Consider the following 19506-nt stretch of genomic DNA (forward strand, 5'->3'; position numbering starts at 1 on the left):
TTTTTTTTTGCGGTACGCGGGCCTCTCACTGTTGTGGCCTCTCCCGTTGCGGAGCACAGGCTCCGGACACGCAGGCTCAGCAGCCATAGCTCACGGGCCCAGCCGCTCCGCGGCATGTGGGATCTTCCCGGACCGGGGCACGAACCCGTGTCCCCTGCATCGGCAGGGGGACTCTCAACCACTGTGCCACCAGGGAAGCCCTAAGATGTTTTTTGATGTGGACCATTTTTAAAGTCTTTATTGAATTTTTTACAGTTTTGCTTCTGCTTTATGATTTGGATTTTTGTCTGTGAGGCATGTGGGATCCTAGCTCCCCAACCAGGGATCAAACCCACACCTCCTGCTTTGGAAGGCGAAGTCTTAACCACTGGACCGATGGGAAGTCCCTGTACTGTTTTTTTAGATTCCACATGTAAGTGATGTCATAGAGTATTTGTCTTTCTCTGTCTGACTTACTTCCCTTGTATGATCATCTCTAGGTCCATCCATGTTGCTGCAAATGGCATTATTTCATTCTTCTTTTATTTTTTTAACTTTTAATTTTATTTTGTAGTTGATTATCAATGTTGTGTTAGTTCAGGTGTAGAGCAAAGTGATTCAGTTATACATATACATGTATCTATTATTTTTCAAACTTTTTTAAAAATTAAAAATGCTATTTGAAAAAAAAATTCAAAGCATATAGATGCATCTATCTTTTTTACATAAAAAGAATCATATGCATAGTATTTTTCTTTAATCTTAATTTTTTTTTTTTTTGTGGTACGCGGGCCTCTCACTGTTGTGGCCTCTCCCGTTGCAGAGCACAGGGTCCGGACGCGCAGGCTCAGCGGCCATGGCTCACGGGCCCAGCCGCTCCGCAGCACGTGGGATCTTCCCGGACCGGGGCACGAACCCGTGTCCCCTGCATCGGCAGGCGGACTCTCAACCACTGCACCACCAGGGAAGCCCTCTTTAATCTTAATTTTTAACCCAATAATATAGCACTAGCAATGTTTATAAAAAGAAAAAGATCAGTTACACCCAAATGATTTTTTACAACAGCCTTCTTGGTGGTTCTCAAAATGGGATCACCTTACCAGCAATATCAGCATCACCTGGGAACTTGTTAGAAATGAAAATAAATTCTCAGGCCTCAGCCAGACCTAATAAATAGCTCTGCAGACAATTCTGATGCACTGCTATAAAGCAGTGGTGCTCAACCCTGGCTGCATGTCTGATTCATCTGTGGAGCTCTTTTCAAAATACAATGCCCAGCCTTCAATTATACTGGGGTTGCTAGGAGTGGAACCCATGCATTAGTAATTTTTTAAAACTCTTCCAGCAATTCCAATGTGTTGCCAGGTTGAAAACCGGTACAAGTGAAAAACCACAGAAGAGGGAGGTTAGGAGTTGGGAAGTTTTCTGATTTTTCTCTCTCTTAAACAGAAAAGTATGGCAGATCCATCACACTGAAACCCTCATGTTAAACACCTCTCTGACACTACTACAAAGTTTCTGGTTATTATAGCACCATCTCTCTATTTTCTCCTCAACCTCACCTAATCTATTAGACACTAACTTCACATGCTGGCAGCCTCCTGTTTGTTAAAGCACAGGCTATTTCTGACTGATCAGATTACTGCCATTGCTAAGGGATCACTCCAAGCAACTTTTTATGCCAAAATTCAAAGATCCTATCAAAATCACATTTCCAAATTCCAAACTCTTTGGCAGTTAAACCTATCTAGAATTTGCTTCTGCTCTAGTTGCTACAGATATGAAGACACAAATGTTACAAATCCTTAAAGCCTCTCAGGTATGTCACATCAGCCAAACTTCTTAGATTACGAATTCAGTAGGTCATGTTCAAGTAAACATGAATAAAAAGGAAAGAACAGCAACTGCAATTATTTTAGCTATGGGTTTTCCTTCTGACAAGCACCATATTGAAATGAGGAGCATCAGATATGACCATCTATTAATCCTCCAGCTAATGGTGGCATTCATGACTATTTAAGAGGAAAATCCAACAAGTTGCCACATAGTTTTTGTGTGATCATAAAGCACTTTAGTGCTTTGCAATACTCTTCCCTTATAAGTCATCCCCTAACTCTTCCCACCCCTCAATTCCCATCCCCAAAAACTGTCAAGAATCTATCTCTCCCATCCCCAAAAACTGTCAAGAATCTATCTCCTGTTTAAAAACTGTTAAGAATCTATCTCCTTTAAAAAACAGTCTTGTCCAGATTAAATCAGATCAACAGAGGTAAGAGATAGTAATTTTAAAGTAGGATTGGGAATGATGCATATATAGCAAACAACTCTGTTATAATTTAGCTTCTACCTCACTGGAATTGTGGGACCCACTCTGCTTTGTTGCATGAAGTTGAAGGCCTGCTTTGCTAGCACTGGGGTTCAGCAAATCCTTTTTAGTATCTCAGACTTAAAACTCTAAAGATGAGATTAAGAAGAATATAAAATAGGGATTTATCCCGATTAATTACTGACTTAGACATCTGGATAATTAACTTTTCCAGAGAATTGATTATGTCAGATCCAAGTGGAAATACTGTAGGAATAATATACAATATTGATTCCAAGAAGTTAAAAACCTCGAGGGAGAAAGGAAGTCCAAATTAAAAACGTTGAATATTACTACTGATTAACATAGATTACCAATATTATACTATTTCAACTGAGTACAACTAACTTAAAATCAATTATAATTGCCAAAATTTTGTTTTAATACTTTGAGCAAAGAATGAATTTGAAGCAAAGAGCTAAATTCTCCCTTGTGAATCATCAAACTGGTATGTGAATACACATATAAAATAATATGTAAAGCCTTATGCTTTATAGAATGGACACAGTTTTTAATTCAATATACTTTATCGTGCAACTGCCATACATGAGGGGTTCTCAATCTTGGCACTATTGACATTTGGAATCAGATAATTCTTTGTTGTTGGCATTGTTCAGTGCACTATAGGATGTTTAAGAGCATTCCTGACCTCTACCCACTAGACGCTAATAGCATTCAACCTAGGCACATGACAATCGAAAATGTCTCCAGACATTACCAAGTGTCCCCTGGGGCCACAGTTGTCCCTGGTTAAGAACCACCGCACTAGGTAAAATGGCAAGCACTATGAGGCACAAAACTCACAAAAACACGGTACTAGCCCTGAGTTATTCAAAAAGACTATTATCCCACCTTCATCCTTCTTTATACTGAACCAAAAGCAATCAATCGATCATGCTCAAAATTTGAAGATTCTTATGGAAATATAATCATCAAATATTAACATTAGATGCACAAGAGTAACGGTAGAGTAGAAACTAGAAGACTTAAAATGGAAAACAAATGTAAAATTATTCCTTTGCAAAACATAGAAGCATGTTCCAAAATAAACAAACGGCATTAAATATTATGCACGCTAATTTGGTATGATAGAAAATAGAGTTATTTTCCATTTAAAATATTATAACTAGAGCATTTAAAATGTCATAAGGAAAGCAATTATACTCCAATAAAGATGTTAAAAAAAAAGTCATAACGCTAAGTATAGTTCACTCCTGAAATATTCAAGGATTGATTCTTAAATTAATGGATTATTCAAGATTTTTCTTTTCTTTCTTCTCACTCAATGCTTGTTAGCCACTTCTTTCAAGTACCTCACTTCTTTCAAGTACCTCCAACTGAGAAAGGTCAAGGTAAATGGAAGAATCCACAATTTAAAGTAAATTTTGCTCTTCATTAGAAGGACTGTTGATCAAAAAAAGAAATAACGTGGTACAAAAGAACACCAAAACAAAACCTGGGTTATGCCTTAAAATGTCAATTATACCCAAACCTGGTATTCAAGGCATAAAGAGTGAGTTGCCTAAAACACTTTATTCAAAGTGATAGATGGGTTGAACATACAATCAACCTGATCACTTGTAAAGCAAACAGTGACAGACAATAAGCTCTACAATTATAAAAAACAAACACAAATGTGGGACACTGAAATCATTATTATTATTTATATAAGCAGGGCCTATATAGCATCATCCAAATCATTTACTGTTATGCTGCCACAACCATGTCTCAGAAGAAAGACTAGAAGTGGAGAGGTGACATGAAATAGTGGAGGAAAAACACTGAGTTAAAAGAGTCAAGAGTTCCAAATTCACATTCTGTCTCTGCAACAAACTGTGTAATCTCAAGCAAGAGAATAACCTCTCTTGGGCAAAGTTTCTTCATCTGTAAAATGAGGAAATCAGACTAAGTACCTTCCAGTGCTAAAGTTATAGAACCCAGGTCACCCATTAAAGCCTTAATCTTGGTACTGCTCGGGACCAGAGGTGGAACCAAATCCTGTAAAGGCAGAAACCAATAAAGATGGCTCTCAACTATTAGTAATTCAATGCCAAGCTTAAACGGCTTTAAGGCCAACGTCTAATAAAATCTAGGGCCTCAAAACAGAGGTCTCCTATTTTTATCTCAAAGAAATAAAGCATCTTATATTTTTTACTTCAGAGAGAAATGCAGTGCTATATCCAGAATAAGCCCACAGAAAATTTTAAATCAAGATTTCCTAACTCTTGAGACATCCAGTAGATTCTGTTTTCTTCTTAAAAGAGAATAACATTGTTTCTAAAATTGAAATCAATACAAACCAGGCAATCAGGTCACCCTTCAATGGCCTCTAGTGCCTGTAATTTCTCCTTCAGAGAGAAATGTGGTTATTATTATTGTTGCTGTTGTTATTGTTGTTATTTTTCTGCCATAGATGAGCCAATTTGTTGTATGTTCTTTGGCACTTTCCCATTTCATGATTTGTAAATGTTTTAACTGCCATTTTAAGTAAAGCATTTAATACAGTAACTAGCACACAGAATATTCCATAAATGGGGTACTATTATGATTATCATGCAGGCAAATTTTTATCTTAAACTAGAGCATAAGCAGCTTGAAAGCTGGGTGTCTATCTTCTTACTCTTATGTTTCCCTTTCAGTGCCAAATGCACATCTAAAATAAATGTAACAAACACACACTTTCCCCAAAGCACCTTTTTAAACTCTTTGAATGGATCATGAAAAACCAACATCACAACCCCTCTAAGTACATTGTTTCAAAGTCCACATTGTTTGGAGAAAAAAAGCACAGAGGAAGCATGCAGAGTTGGTACCTAATACTTCAGGGCTCCCTGCCCTTTAATAACACTGTCAACAACACAGAGCAGTAAATGCATCTTAGCAGAATGGAGCGGGGGAGGGAGTAAATGATAAATTCGTGGTTCCACTAGACTACTGCAGAGACAACAATAAAATAAGGTATGTAACTAGATTCACCTTTCCAAGTATAAATACATCAATCTTAATAGAAAAGAGGGAGCAAGAAAAAAATTAGTCTTGTAGTAGGCAAAAAGCAAAAGTTACTTGTAACCTTTGGGTCACCTCAACCTTTCTGCTACATCTCTGAATGTAGGAAAGCTATGATTTGATTTACATCTTAAATTCAGCAATAGACACAGATTGCCTTTTCTGTGTGAGGAAACAATGCCTGCAGTCACCATGCATTTTCATGTATGCAGCTGTGACCCTGGCGCTTTCAGAAGCATAGCATAGCACTTACTACATCAAATATGCATTTTAAAAGCATTTCTCTACCTGCTCTGAATTTTGATTTGAAAGAGCTGGTTAGAAGCCAAAGTGGGATTAAAAAAAAAAAGAAAAGCTCTGCAGACTTTAAGATTAAAAATGCATAATAGGGACTTCCCTGGTGGCTCAGTGGTTAAGAATCCACCTGCCAATGCAGGGGACAAGGGTTCGATCCCTGGTCCAGGAAGATCCCACATGCTTCGGAGCAACTAAGCCCACGCGCCACAACTACTGAGCCTGCGCTCTAGAGCCCATGAGCCACAACTACTGGGCCTGTGCACCGCAGCTGCTGAAGCCCGCGCCCCTAGAGCCTGTGCTCCGCAACAGGAGAGGCCACCGCAGTGAGAGGCCCGCTCACTGCAGTGAGGAGTGGCCCTCGCTCACCACAATTGGAGAAAGCCTGTGCGTAGCAACGAAGAACCAACTCAGCCAAAAAAAAAAAAAAAAAGCATAATAAAAATTGTTAAGATTCCACAATAAAAAAAAAAAGATTCCACAATGAATATTACTATAAAAAAGAAAAATTAAACAATAATTGTGAATCATTATCTATCCTATAGAGTCTTAAGACAATGCATTTCATCCTTTCCAGAAAAAGACGACTTGGAGCAAAAATTATTTCAATTTTGACATTTTTGACTAATTTTCTTTTCTCTTTAGGTCTATAACGCAGATAGGGAAAAGATAAGATGACTTTGAAAAGAGACTTCATATCACAATGGTTCTGCCCTCACAATGAACCTTTCCCAGCATCCCTATTTTGAGAGGCAGGGTTTTAATGCAAAGGTGTCTGCCAATGTCAGAAGTCTGGAACTATTTTAGGTACAAGGTGATGGCTGGGGGGAAACACACAGATATGGAGGGGTCCAAAACGTCTATTACTAAGTTACATCCTTGATTGGGGGGGGCGGGGGCGGCAGGAAACTAGAGATAAGATAAATAGGCTAAGGCAAAAATGACAACATTTTATGCTCTTCAAGACATTTATCAGCAAATTACCATATCAATTTTCAAATTAAGCATACACACTTAGAAGAACTTATAAAATATTTTCTAGTGGCAATTGCTAACTGGAAGATTGTATAATATGTATAGATTATTATTTAGGTCTGATTTTAAATCCCAAGTGTAAACTCCAGGTGATTGGAGCCATAAACTGTGAACAAAGACTTCCCTGGGTGGGAAAGAGGACAGAAAAGAGGAAATGAAAACAGAAGCAAAACGTGCAGTGCCACAGAAAGAATCAAACTGCAAAAAGATAGATGGGGGACTTCCCTGGCAGTCCAGTGGTTAAGACTCTGCACTTCTACTTCTGGGGGCTAGGGTTCAATCCCTGGTTGGGGAACTAAGGTCCCACATGCCGAAAAATAAAAAAGACAGATGGCCCTTGGAACGTATTATTGGCTATGCTTTCCCGATTACTGCCCTAGCTTCTTTCTTATCCTCAACTCTACTGAGCTTTCTCAGGGACAGATCTGACACTGATATCCCCTTCTTTCCCACCTTCTTTTTCCTAATTTCTGTAAAAAATTTCATTTATCCATTAATGCAAGAATTCACAAGCCCTCTGAAATTATATGCAAAATTTTGAGTACATGTACATGTGTACATTTTCTAGGGGAAGGTACAAAACTTTTATGAGATTCTCAAAGAAGGTCCTGACCTCCCCTCCAAAAAAGGGTAAGTGCTAGTAAATTAAAACTAAGTATACCTAAGGTAATTACTGCAATTCAGCCTTGTTAAACTCCTGCTTCCAAAAAAAACTATAAAGTACGCTTCTGTTTCCCAAAAAAAGTTATATATTATGTGCCTAGAAGTGGTGGCTCTCCAACTACTGAAGTTTTTGTAACTTCAGCAAAATAAAACATATTAATGCATTCTAATGGTTCCAAACCCTATGGCAGCTTGACTGTAAAGTACAGACAATTTAATAATGGTGTCATGCTTCCTTTATGCTAAATAAAACCAAACATCTACACCTCAGGAGATCCCTTTAGATCATATATTCAACTGTTGAAATAATCAGCTCCCCAAAAAGCAAAATGCTTATTTTGACAACAGAAACATACGACAATAGCTGATGGTCAAAAAAATCAAAAAAACACTTGATTTTTTTTTCAAGTGTTACGGGATTCTAAGCAACCTCGTTAAGAAACAATAAATGCGATAAGGAAATTTGCATAGAAATGAGAAACAATAACAACTACTCTTAATTATAGAATAGGAGGTTTATTTTCAGGAACTTAGGAAAAGTAGCTTACCTCCAGAAATAAATGCAAAAGGGAATAACACTGAAAATTCATTGGACTTGGTAAGTATACAAAAATATTACAGAATAAATAAAATGTGATATATCCATGCAGTGAAATATTATTCAGCCATAAAAGGAATGAAGTACCAAATCATGCTACAGTGTAGATGAACCTTAAAAACATTATGCTATGTGGAAGAAGCCAGACATAAAAGGCCACATATTGTATGATTTTATTTATATGAAATGTCCAGAAGAGGCAAATCCAGAGATAGAAAAGTAAGCAGTGTTTTATATCTATAGTAGGAGGTATTAGAGAAAGACTGCTAATAGGTATGGGGCTTCTTTTGGGGGTGATAAAAATGTTCTGGAATTAGATAGTGGTATAGTTGAACAACTTTGTGAGTATAATAAAAACCACTGACTTGTACACTTTAAAAGGGTGAATTTTATGGTATACAAATTATATCTCAATCAAAAAGGCATTAAAAAATATTCCAAACTTAACTCAGTCATATACTATTTTAAAATTAACCTCTTTCAATTTTAGAAAAATTCATATGTATCAGGTGAAGCATACTGCCAATATAAATAATCATAATAACTTGGATTTCCCTTACAAAGAAAATAAGTTCAAATCAGAATCTCATTTATTACCTCAATATCCACGGTTGATATCTTAATTGTGCCCATTTTAAAGATGCAGATGTAGGAGGAAAGAAAGTTAACTGTCTTTGTCTAATGTCACTATGAAATAATATAACATTGTTGAGTGTTTTAACCATTTGTCCAGTGATTTCCAAACCTAGTTCCACATCAGAATCTCTTGAGACTTTTTAAAAATACATGGATTCTACGTACCCACACTGACTCCCACCCAAGCTTTCTAAATCAGAATCTATAGAGGTGGGGCTTCAGAATCTATAGATTAAGTGAATTCCCAGGGATTCCTACTATGTCCACATCTAAAGCATATCTATATCTCGACTGCCACTAGTAAATCTGAAGGGAGTGGCAGAGTTGGGAAATCACCATTTTGAAATTATCACAGTGAAAATTAATGGGGGTGGGGCAGCTGTGAGTTTAACAAGGAACAGGATATTTGCATGGTCTCGTAGCATCTTCCCCATAGACTGCTTATTAGTTACAAGAAGAAGATGATAACTATACAGTAGAGAAACCAGACATCACCTTGATGGAGTAATCAAAATTAAAATCACCAGTGAGGGGCAAGATGGACATCAGTCTCCAGATAATGATATCCTGAGAAAGACATAGCATCACTTTTATAGTATTCAAAAATGTCAATGTTATAAAAGATAAAGGATGAGAAATTTTCCAAATAGTTCCAAATTTTAAAAGACTAAACAGATATGACAATTAAATGTAATATATGATCCTAGAGTCCATACACTAAAAATAAAAAGGAAAACGGTATGAAAGGACATTATTAAAACAAATGGCAAAACTGGAATATGGACCATAGATAAAAGTATTATATCAATGTTAAATTTTCTTGATTTGATAACTGTACTCTGGTTATATATGAGAATATCCTTGTTCTTAGAAAGCATACCCTACTGAATATAGGTAATCTACTCTCAAATATTTTTTTAATTATATAGAGAGATGGATAGGATAACGCAAATGTGGCAAAGGGTAAAAAAATTGATGAATCTGGGTAAATGGCATATGGAAACTTTTTGTACTATTTTTGCACCTTGTCTGGAACTTTAAAATTCTTTCAGAATAAGTTTAAAAATAAAACCTTCAATGACTTCCCACTACTCTTTTTTTTAAATAAATTTATTTATTTATTTATTTTTGGCTGCGTGGGGTCTTCGTTGCTGCGCGCGGGTTTTCCCTAGCTGTGTCGAGCGGGGACTACTCTTCGTTGCGGTGCACAGGCTTCTCATTGCAGTGGCTTCTCTTGTTGCAGAGCATGGGCTATAGGCAGGCGGGCTTCAGTAGTTGTGGCGCACAGGCTCAGTAGCTGTGGCGCACAGGCTTAGTGGCTCCAAGGCATGTGGAATCTTCCCAGACCAGGGATTGAACCTGTGTCCCCTGCATTGGCAGGCAGGTTCTCAACCACTGCGCCACCAGGGAAGTCCCCCCACTACTCTTTAAAGAAAGCCCAAAGCCTTTGCCATGGTCTTGCACCTTCTAAGCCATGCCCACCTCCCCTGGGCCTCTGTCTTGGCCTCTCCCTTCCTTGAACACTAAGCTCCAGGCACCCGGCCTCCTGTTAGTTCTCCTGGGGCACCAGGCTCTCTCACACAGCAGCAGCTAGGCACATGCTTTTCCCTAGATCTAGAAATGTTCTTCCTGCACTCTTCGCATGGGTGACTCCATCTCACACGCCAAAATGGGTATAAGAGAAAATGCAAAAAGGGCTTAATGCTGAGAAGAAGCTAGTTACCAAAATTAAAACTGGAGCTACATTTTGACATCCACAACTACAAACTGGTCTTAGTGCACTTTGTGTCAGTATTTACCTTGGGGCTTTCTCTTGTTTCTGTTTGATGGCCCTAAGGAATGAATGTATTTGCCTTAAGAGATAAGTGAAAAAAAAAAAAAAAAACGGTATGAATCACAAAGTACCTCAGTCTTTTGGACACACATCTTTAAGTTCTTAAAACTAACTCTCCATCTAAATAAACTCATAACACTGCACAAAGAGATGCACAAATACACATAGAGTACATAACTTTCATCTACTCAGGGTATCACCATCCATCACTATTGGCCTTATCACCCATTTCAGAGCACACCATCTGCCAAAAACATTTAATATTCCCTTATTTCAGAAAGTACAGCTTGATGTTGATCAGACCAACCCTTTCCACAAATAAGATTCTCAACATTTGATATTTGTACATGTCAGCCACTGTCTGGCACATCAGAATGATGCACAAATTCTGGAACAAGCAGTTACTGCTCATGAATTCACAGCTATTTCCTCACTTCAGCTGAGGCAAGAGAGATCTTAAAAAGATTGCCATAATACGAATACGCAGAGGAAAAATTAAAAGCAAAAGTACATGATAAAATTTTAAGGGAAAAAATGGCATATTACATAGAAAATGAGCCTCTAATAATTTATGAATCATAAAAATTTAGTTTCGTCATTCTTGCTTGCAACCAAAATACCAGGCAAATGTTGGTTCTCTGCTGCACTTCCCATATGGTCAATGTTAGAGAATGTTGAAATAACTTAATCATAGTGTGTTATTAAAAAGTGGAGTTCAGGGGCTTCCCTGGTGGCGCAGTGGTTGACAGTCCACCTGCTGATGCAGGGGACACGGGTTCGTGCCCCGATCTGGGAGGATCCCACATGCCGCAGAGCGGCTGGGCCTGTGAGCCGTGGCCGCTGAGCCTGTGCGTCCGGAGCCTGTGCGTCCAGAGCCTGCGCTCTGCAACTGGAGAGGCCACAACAGTGAGAAGCCCGCATACCACAAAAAAAAAAAAAAAAAAAAAAAAAGAGGTTCATGAACAAGGAGCTCCCCTTCAAACTAACCAAAAGAAAATTCAGACCAAACAAAAAGGGCAGGGGAAAAATAAGCCTGAAGTAAAGGATATCTTACTAGTCGCTTTTTTTTTTTTTAACTGATTAGTATAAAAATTGTTCACAGGGTGGGAATGTAAATTGATACAGCCACTATGGAGCAGTATGGAGGTTCCTTAAAAAATGAAAAATAGAACTACCATACGACCCAGCAATCCCACTACTGGACATATACCCTGAGAAAACCATAATTCAAAGAGTCATGTACCACAGTGTTCATTGCAGCTCTATCTACAATAGCCAGGACATGGAAGCAACCTAAGTGTCCATTGACAGATGAATGGATAAAGATGTGGCACGTATATACAATGGAATATTACTCAGCCATAAAAAGAAACAAAATTGAGTTATTTGTAGTGAGGTGAATGGACCTAGAGACTATCATACAGAGTGAAGTCAGAAAGAAAAACAAATACCGTATGCTAACACATATATAGGGAATCTAAAAAAAAACGTTCTGAGGAACCTAGGGGCAGGACAGGAATAAAGACGCAGACATAGAGAATGGACTTGAGGACATGGGGAGGGGAAAGGGTAAGCTGGGATGAAGTGAGAGACTGGCATGGACTTATATACACTAACAAATGTAAAATAAATAGCTAGTGCGAAGCAGCCTCATAGCACAGGGAGATCAGCTCCGTGCTTTGTGACCACCTAGAGGGGTGGGATAGGGAGGGTGGGAGGGAGATGCAAGAGAGAGGAGATATGGGGATATATGTATATGTATGGCTGATTCACTTTGTTATAAAGCAGAAACTAACACACCATTGTAAAGCAATTATACTCCAATAAAAATGTTAAAAAAAATTGTTTACAGGTAAAAAGGGGCTTTTAAAGTTTTTGAAAACAGTTAAATGCCTAAACCAGAGGTCACAAACTGTTGCCCTTGGATTGCATCCTGTGAGCAAACGTGTTCGGTCTGCCTACCCTGTATTTTCAAAACTTGGAATTGCTTTCCAACATTTATTAGTGAGGATATTTCATATAAAATGTTATTAATATTGAAAGATCTGAAGGTCTGGCAACAATGAAGCCCCACTGCCTCACTGCAACAATTGGCCAGTAGTTCTCAGTTGAACCAGCACACTGGAAACCATCTAGGAAGCTTTGAAAAATTACCAATGCTTGAGGCTGACCCCTACTCATTCTAGGGAGAGTCCAGGGAACTAATACATTTAAAAGTTCCTCAGTGGGCTCTAATGGTGCAACCAGAATTGAGACTCCTGGGCCTAGAGTTTTACACTTGACATATGCTCTTCGTTTAATCACAGCAGTCAAATGTGCTTCACTGTTCTTCCAGTTTACCCCCATCCTAAAAGGCACTGGGAATTGAAACTCCATTTAAATATCCCCATTTAATCTTGTTTAAGCCACTGAACTATAGAAGGGTCCAGTGACACAAAATGAACTTTATTGGCTACACACACTCTAATCTGATGTATCTCAAAGCACGGTGGGTAGATCACTTCTGTATCCAAATCTCTTGTTAAAGTGCATGTTCCAGACACATATATGAAAAACTCTGAGCAAGACCTCCTTATGCACTGTAAACACTAAATACCATCCTTGGTTTGTAGAAAGGTGCTGAGGGCTCTCTTCCCCTCCTGTTCCTACCAGCGTCTACTGTCTGACCATGCAGAACACTCACTTGTTGGGGTCATGGAATTACTCACTGAACAGAGAGCAGTGAGGTTTAAATCTCAATTGCGTCCACACTTGGCTTGCTCTCATTGGATTGCTTTTCCATTAGAATTGCTGTTTCGTTCTGCTCTTGGACTCTCTAATGTCCATGGTAGACGCAGTAAGATGAACTTGGTGCCTCAGTGCCTAAGTTAGGAGCAAACAAACCTTTTGCCTTCCTAATACGGAACAGAGGCCAGGAGACATGATTAACCACCCAAGACCCCTCCCAGTCTACCCCAAGGGGCTCCCTGCAGCTAAGTACTACTAAGTTCATATATGGTACCACTAAGTTCCCAGGGGCTCAAGCAATATTGCTCAAGCATGATCCACAAATGACCTATATCCATCACCCAGCCGCTGTATTCCTGAGTCTCATTGCAAAACCTACTGAATGAATGAGAATCTCTGGCAAGTGGGCTTGAGAAGCTGTACTCGTAACAAGCTCCCCAGGCGGTTCTTAGGCACAGGAAGTTTGAGAGTCACTGAGCTCTGGGTTCAACAAAGAGAAGACCCACTCTAAAGCTCCTTCAGGAAAGTCACAGGAACCAAGGGAAGCCACTGGCTAACATTCTGGGTCCTCACATCTCCCTCTCTCTTCACTCCCTAACTGGAACGACTTAAGCAATTCAGGGCAGACCCATTTAAAATGACAACATAAATACCCAGAAAAGAAACAGCTGGATCATGTGGCAGTTCTATTCTTAATTTTTTGAGGAATCTCCAAACTGTTTTCCATAGTGGCTGCACCAATTTACCTTCCCACCAACAATATATAAAGGTTCCCTTTTCTCCATATCCTCTCCAACACTTATTTCTTGCCTTTTTGATAATAGCCATTCAAACGGGCATGATGTGATATCTCACTGTGGTTTTGATTTGCATTTCCCTAATAAATACAGTGATGTTGAACATCATTTCCTGTGCCTGTTGGCCATCTGTAGGTCTCCTTTGGAAAAATGTCTACCCAGATCCTCTGCCCATTTTTTTTTTTTTTGTGGTACGTGGGCCTCTCACTGCTGTGACCTCTCCCGTTGCGGAGCCAGACTCCAGACGCGCAGGCCCAGCGGCCATGACTCACGGGCCCAGCCGCTCCACGGCACGTGGGATCCTCCCGGACCGGGGCACGAACCCATGTCCCCTGCATCGGCAGGCGGACTCCCAACCACTGCGCCACCAGGGAAGCCCTCTGCCCATTTTTTAATCAGGTTATTTCGTTTTTTGCTGTTGAGTTGTACAAGTTCTTTACATATTTTAGATATTAACCCCTTATTGGATATATGATTTGCAAATGTCTTCTTCTGGGTATTTATCAGAAGAATATGAAAACACTAATTCAAAAAGGTATATGCACCCCAATGTTCATCACAGCATTATTTACAACAGCCAAGATATGGAAACAACCTAAGTTACCCATTGATGGATGTATCGATAAAGAAGATGTGGTACATATGTACAATTAAATACTACTTAGCCATAAAAAAAGATGAAATCTTGCCATTTGCAACCCCTGGATGGACATTGAGGGTAGTATGCTAACTGAAATGAGTCCAACGGAGAAAGACGAATACCATATGATTTCACTCACATGTGGAATATTAAAAATAAATAAACAAACAAAATAAACCACACAAAAGCAAACAAATAGATACCGAGAACAGATTAGTGATTACCAGAGGGGAAAGGAAGTAGGAGGAGGGAGAAACAGATAAATGGGATCAACTATACGGTGACAGATGGAAACTAAACTTTTCGTGGTGAGCATGCTGTAGTGTATATAGGTCAAAATATAATGTTGTACACATGAAATAGTAATGTAAACCGCTGTTACCTCAATTTTTAAAAAAATTTTAATAAAAAATAAGATGACCACATATTCTGTTTTACTATAATTCAAATTAATCAGCTATTAGGACAAAAAGAAGTGAGAAACACTTAAAATCCAACTGTATAGTAGCAGAGTCCTTAATACCATAAAAACACAGATGAGTTTCATGCCCAGAAAGCTTATAATTATTTGTCATACTACTTCCATTTTAAATCAATCCTACGGCATAACCAGGGAACACCTTTCAGCGGAGTTCTAAGCTTCTCGTATCCTTTTTATGCTTTCATACAGAGCTCATCAGCCTTCCTCTCCAAGGCTGGATGATATTGCTAACCAACATGTGGCAAAGAAGATTCTAAAACAGCATGACAATTTTATGCTTGACTCAGGCAATCATAGCTCTCTTGAGGGAAATCTGCTCTCCAGGCTCACCTCTCCTGTGTTTCTGCCCACAATCCCCCCTGGAGGAACTTAAGACTCTTATACACTTGATTACACTCTACTGATTTATAGTGCCAAACAGCCATCCACATAAGGGCCCTCCATAAACATTACTGGATTATGCCAACTCAGGTGATTGATTCTGGTCCTCTTAATGTGCCACCACTCTACAAACCTTATATATCCAGTATGATTTCAGCTCCTCAAACTAGGCTCCCTATCCACACCTTGCATCTATTGTCTTCTGAAAACAAGACTGCAGTTAAAAGAACCAACTACTGGAGAAAACTAATTCTAAATAGGAAAACAGGTGAAACATTATAGGTAACTGAAAGTTTAGCACTTGCACACAGTGAGGACAATCAGTATGAAAATGACACTAACTCTGATTCTTCTGTGTGATGGAAAATTTCCTTCTATCATCATCAAAACTAGTGCTTCTTAAACTTAAAGGTGCCTGTGAACTACCTGGAAAATCTTACTAAAACGTGGACTCTAATTCAGATAATCTGAGATGGAGTCCGAGATTCTGCATTCCTAACAAGCTCCCAGGAACTGCTAATGCTGCTCATAGCTCTGCTACTTATAGCAGGTGGGGAAACAGCAGCATCAGCGTCAGTGTCAGTGTCAGCATCAGCATCACCTGGGAGCTTGTTAGACAAGAATCCTGAGTCCACCTTAGACCTAAGGAAAGAGAATCTGCCATTCAACAAGGTCTCAGGTGATCAGAATGCATAGTAGACAGCCGCTAACACACCATCTTATACTCACTGTCAATCAGAATTGCCTGGGACCTTTTTGAAACTACAAAAGCTTAGGCCTCATGGCAGAGAATCTAATTCAGTTGGTCTAGGGTATTTCATTGTTCCTATTTTTGTTTGTTTTTAGGCATACCCAGGTGGTTCTGAGCAGCCAGTGTTGAGAACCATTGAATTAAAAATACCCAACTGGGTGGAGGAAAAAATAGAGCTACTGCTAATCGGTGAGGAATTTGAGGGAATGATGAAAATGTCCTAAAATTGGTTATTGCAATGGTTACATGACTCTGTGAATATACTAAAAACCATTGAATTGTACCTCAAATGAGTCAATTGTATGGTATATGAATTATTCTCAATAAAACTGTTATATAAAAATGTAAAACTTCAATAGCTTTCCTATTTTAAAATAGGTAAATAACTCCAACTGAACAACAATGAAGTGGAATTATTTTCCATTCTGGAACTCTGGCCCAAGCGGTTGAACTTCTTTCAAAAAAAGAGAACACACGTGCTTATACGACTCATCTAGAAACATTAAGTTCTGCTCATCTACTCCTTAGGTTCATTTCTGGTTAAGGTAATGCATATTTTAAAAAGAAAAGCAAATTTATCAATTTTGAAAACTTTCTCCTGCACACCCAAAGTTTCCATAGTATTTTCAAATAAATAATTTTCCTTTTGCTTCCCCAATTTAAAATAAACCAAGTTAACTAATAAGTTAACAATGAATTAACTAATCCATTGTACTACATTCTTCCATCTTTTCTGTGTTTTTGAAAACATTCAAAAAACATGTTAACAGGGACTTCCCTGGTGATCCAGTGGTTAAGACTCCATGCTCCCAATGCAGGGGGCCCGGGTTCGATCCTGGTCAGGGAACTAGATCCTGTGTGCCACAACTAAGACCCGGCACAGCCAAATAAATAAATAAAAATTTTTTTAATTAAGAAAAAATATATAAAATGCAAATCTGACCTTGTTTTTAAAAAGTGACTTAAACTCTCGATAATGTGCTCATAAAAATAAAGATGATAAATAGCATTAAAATATCAGGAAAATTATACTCCAATAAAGACATTAAAAAAAAATCAGGAAAGATCACTGTAATATATGAGACACTGTTTACTTATTATCAAAAGGAAAGTACTATAAATATACGTAAGTAATAGGTACCACGTATTATTATACTTTGGAGAGGCACGCACAGCTTCTGATAGCTGTGGTGTCAAATGCTCAAAACTGCAGGTCTTGTATGCTCAAGCCAATGACAGTTCACAGGTATGATTTACTTTCCCTGTTGGATCGCCATAGCCTATGTAGGTCATTTTCCCCCAGAACCAGTGCCCTTGTTTCTGTCTCATGGTCTCATTCTTTTGAAACGCATATTCTAGATGCATCACTGAACAGAGTTTTCAGGACAATATACACTGGTTACATGGCACCTTCTGGGATCCCCTGCTCACTAAGGAGCCCCTCTCTTAAGAAATGACTTTCTAGGGCCTTCAAGGCAATGGTTAAGGTCACCTTCAAAAGTAAGCATGACGCCTTCCCTTATCCAAACTCTCCCATAAAATCCAATATATTTCAACATAACTGTTGCTGTGTATAGTTTCTTTTAAAATAATTCTACCATGTTACATTCTGTAGATGACCAAAAAAAAAAAAGGCAAATCAATGCTCCTAAGTACTGACCTTGCCCTGGGTAATAACCCTTGAATAGTCCTCCTATTACTTTTTATAGTGAGGAAGTTTACCCTCCTGCCTAAACTAAGCCCCTCCTGCTCTTAGTACATCTGTCCAATGAACTCTTCAGTTTTCATAGTATTGGGAAGATGGTTCTATATCCCAGAGCAAAACAAATGACCTGAATTTTGGATAAAAGATTCCAATTTCAAGGAAACAACCCTGAAAGCCACGTTGGTGATACTCAGCATATAGTAGTCAACTCTATCTCAATCCTGTCTCTTTGAAATACTAACTTCCGAGAGGGCAAGACTCACAGTCCTTGCTGAGTTAAATATACTAATTCTTAATGGATTAGCATGTCTCAATTCATAACTTATTTAACAATTCACCAAAAAAAAAAGTTTCAAAAGAAAGGAGAAAAGGCATACCTAATATTATATATATCCTGAATATTCTTCTCTCCACCATGTCCTTCCTTAAGAGCTTGCATTTGTAATAATTTCATAATGGCTTTTATCAAGCCGTGTGTATCCCTGTAAAGAAACACAACAACATGTCAAATGTTATAAAGTGAATATTCCAATCAGGTACGTAATCCTACCACTTTTAAATAGTTGAACACTTGCCACCCACACTGAACAGGAGCCATCCACACACACCCAGCTTACTGCATTGCACAGCCAAGAATAGGCCTACAAGCTCCCATTCAACACATTGAAAGGAGGAGCAGTGGAGCCAAAGAATCAAACCACTAACCTATCAATCACCTCCATACATGCACTTGGGGGAAAATCAATCAGGAAAAAGGAAACACTAACCCACATAACTGCAGGCAGTGACCACATCAGTTACCCGCACTGAATAATCAAGTCCTTCATTTATAAATATTAGCAGACCATGAATAATAACCAGACATATGAAATGGAACAGCCACTCAAAAAAGTGGGCCAGGGGACCAATCAGAGAATATAACCCCCATTAAAACAAAGTTAATGGAAGTGGGGAACAGAAATTTAAGTTTTCTCATCCTCTGTAACAGGCAGCAGGATAATAAATCAAAAAGGAGGCCTGCCCTTTTTTATTTTTTTCCCTGTTATTAATTATTTTAAATTGTGAAACAGGATTTTACTCCAGCATTACTGAGGTAAAACTGACAAATACAATTGTAAGATAATGTGTACAACATGATTTACATGTACATTGTAAAACGGCTGCCATAATCAAGTGAATTCACACATCACTTCACATAGTTACTTTTTCTTTTTTTTGGTAAAAACACTAAATACTCTCTTAGCAAATTTCAAGTACACAATACAGTATTGTTGACTCCAGTTACCACGTTGTACATTAGATCCTCAGAACTTATTCATCTTATAACTGGAAGTTTGTATCTTTTGACCAACCTCTCCCCATTTCTCCCACCCAGCCCCCGGCAACAATATCTGTTCAGCTTCTTTTTTTAGATTCCACATATAAGTGGTACCATCCAGTATTTATCTTTCTCTGTCTGGGTTATTTCACTTAGCACGATACCCTTCAGGTTCATCCACGTTGTCACAAATTACCCTGCCCTTTTTAAATAAGATGCTCCTTGGGAACAAAAAAGAAATCTTAGAAATAAAGATTACCCGTTAAATTTTTAAAAAGTAATATTTTTAAAATCAT

The 19506-nt window shown here is 38.5% G+C and overlaps 1 protein-coding gene across 4 annotated transcripts in view; it reads right to left on the minus strand.

Moving 5' to 3' along the window:
• Positions 1-19506, minus strand: part of FOCAD (focadhesin) — a 312830-nt gene that overhangs the window by 237275 nt on the left and 56049 nt on the right. For all 4 annotated transcript variants that reach the window (XM_004286219.3, XM_033417332.2, XM_033417330.2 and 1 more), the window contains one exon: positions 18270-18374. In XM_004286219.3, coding sequence (XP_004286267.2) covers positions 18270-18374 — 105 coding nt within the window. The remainder of the gene's footprint in view (positions 1-18269; positions 18375-19506) is intronic.

This window comes from Orcinus orca, chromosome 6, assembly GCF_937001465.1.
Source record: "Orcinus orca chromosome 6, mOrcOrc1.1, whole genome shotgun sequence".
Lineage (NCBI taxonomy): Eukaryota > Metazoa > Chordata > Mammalia > Artiodactyla > Delphinidae > Orcinus > Orcinus orca.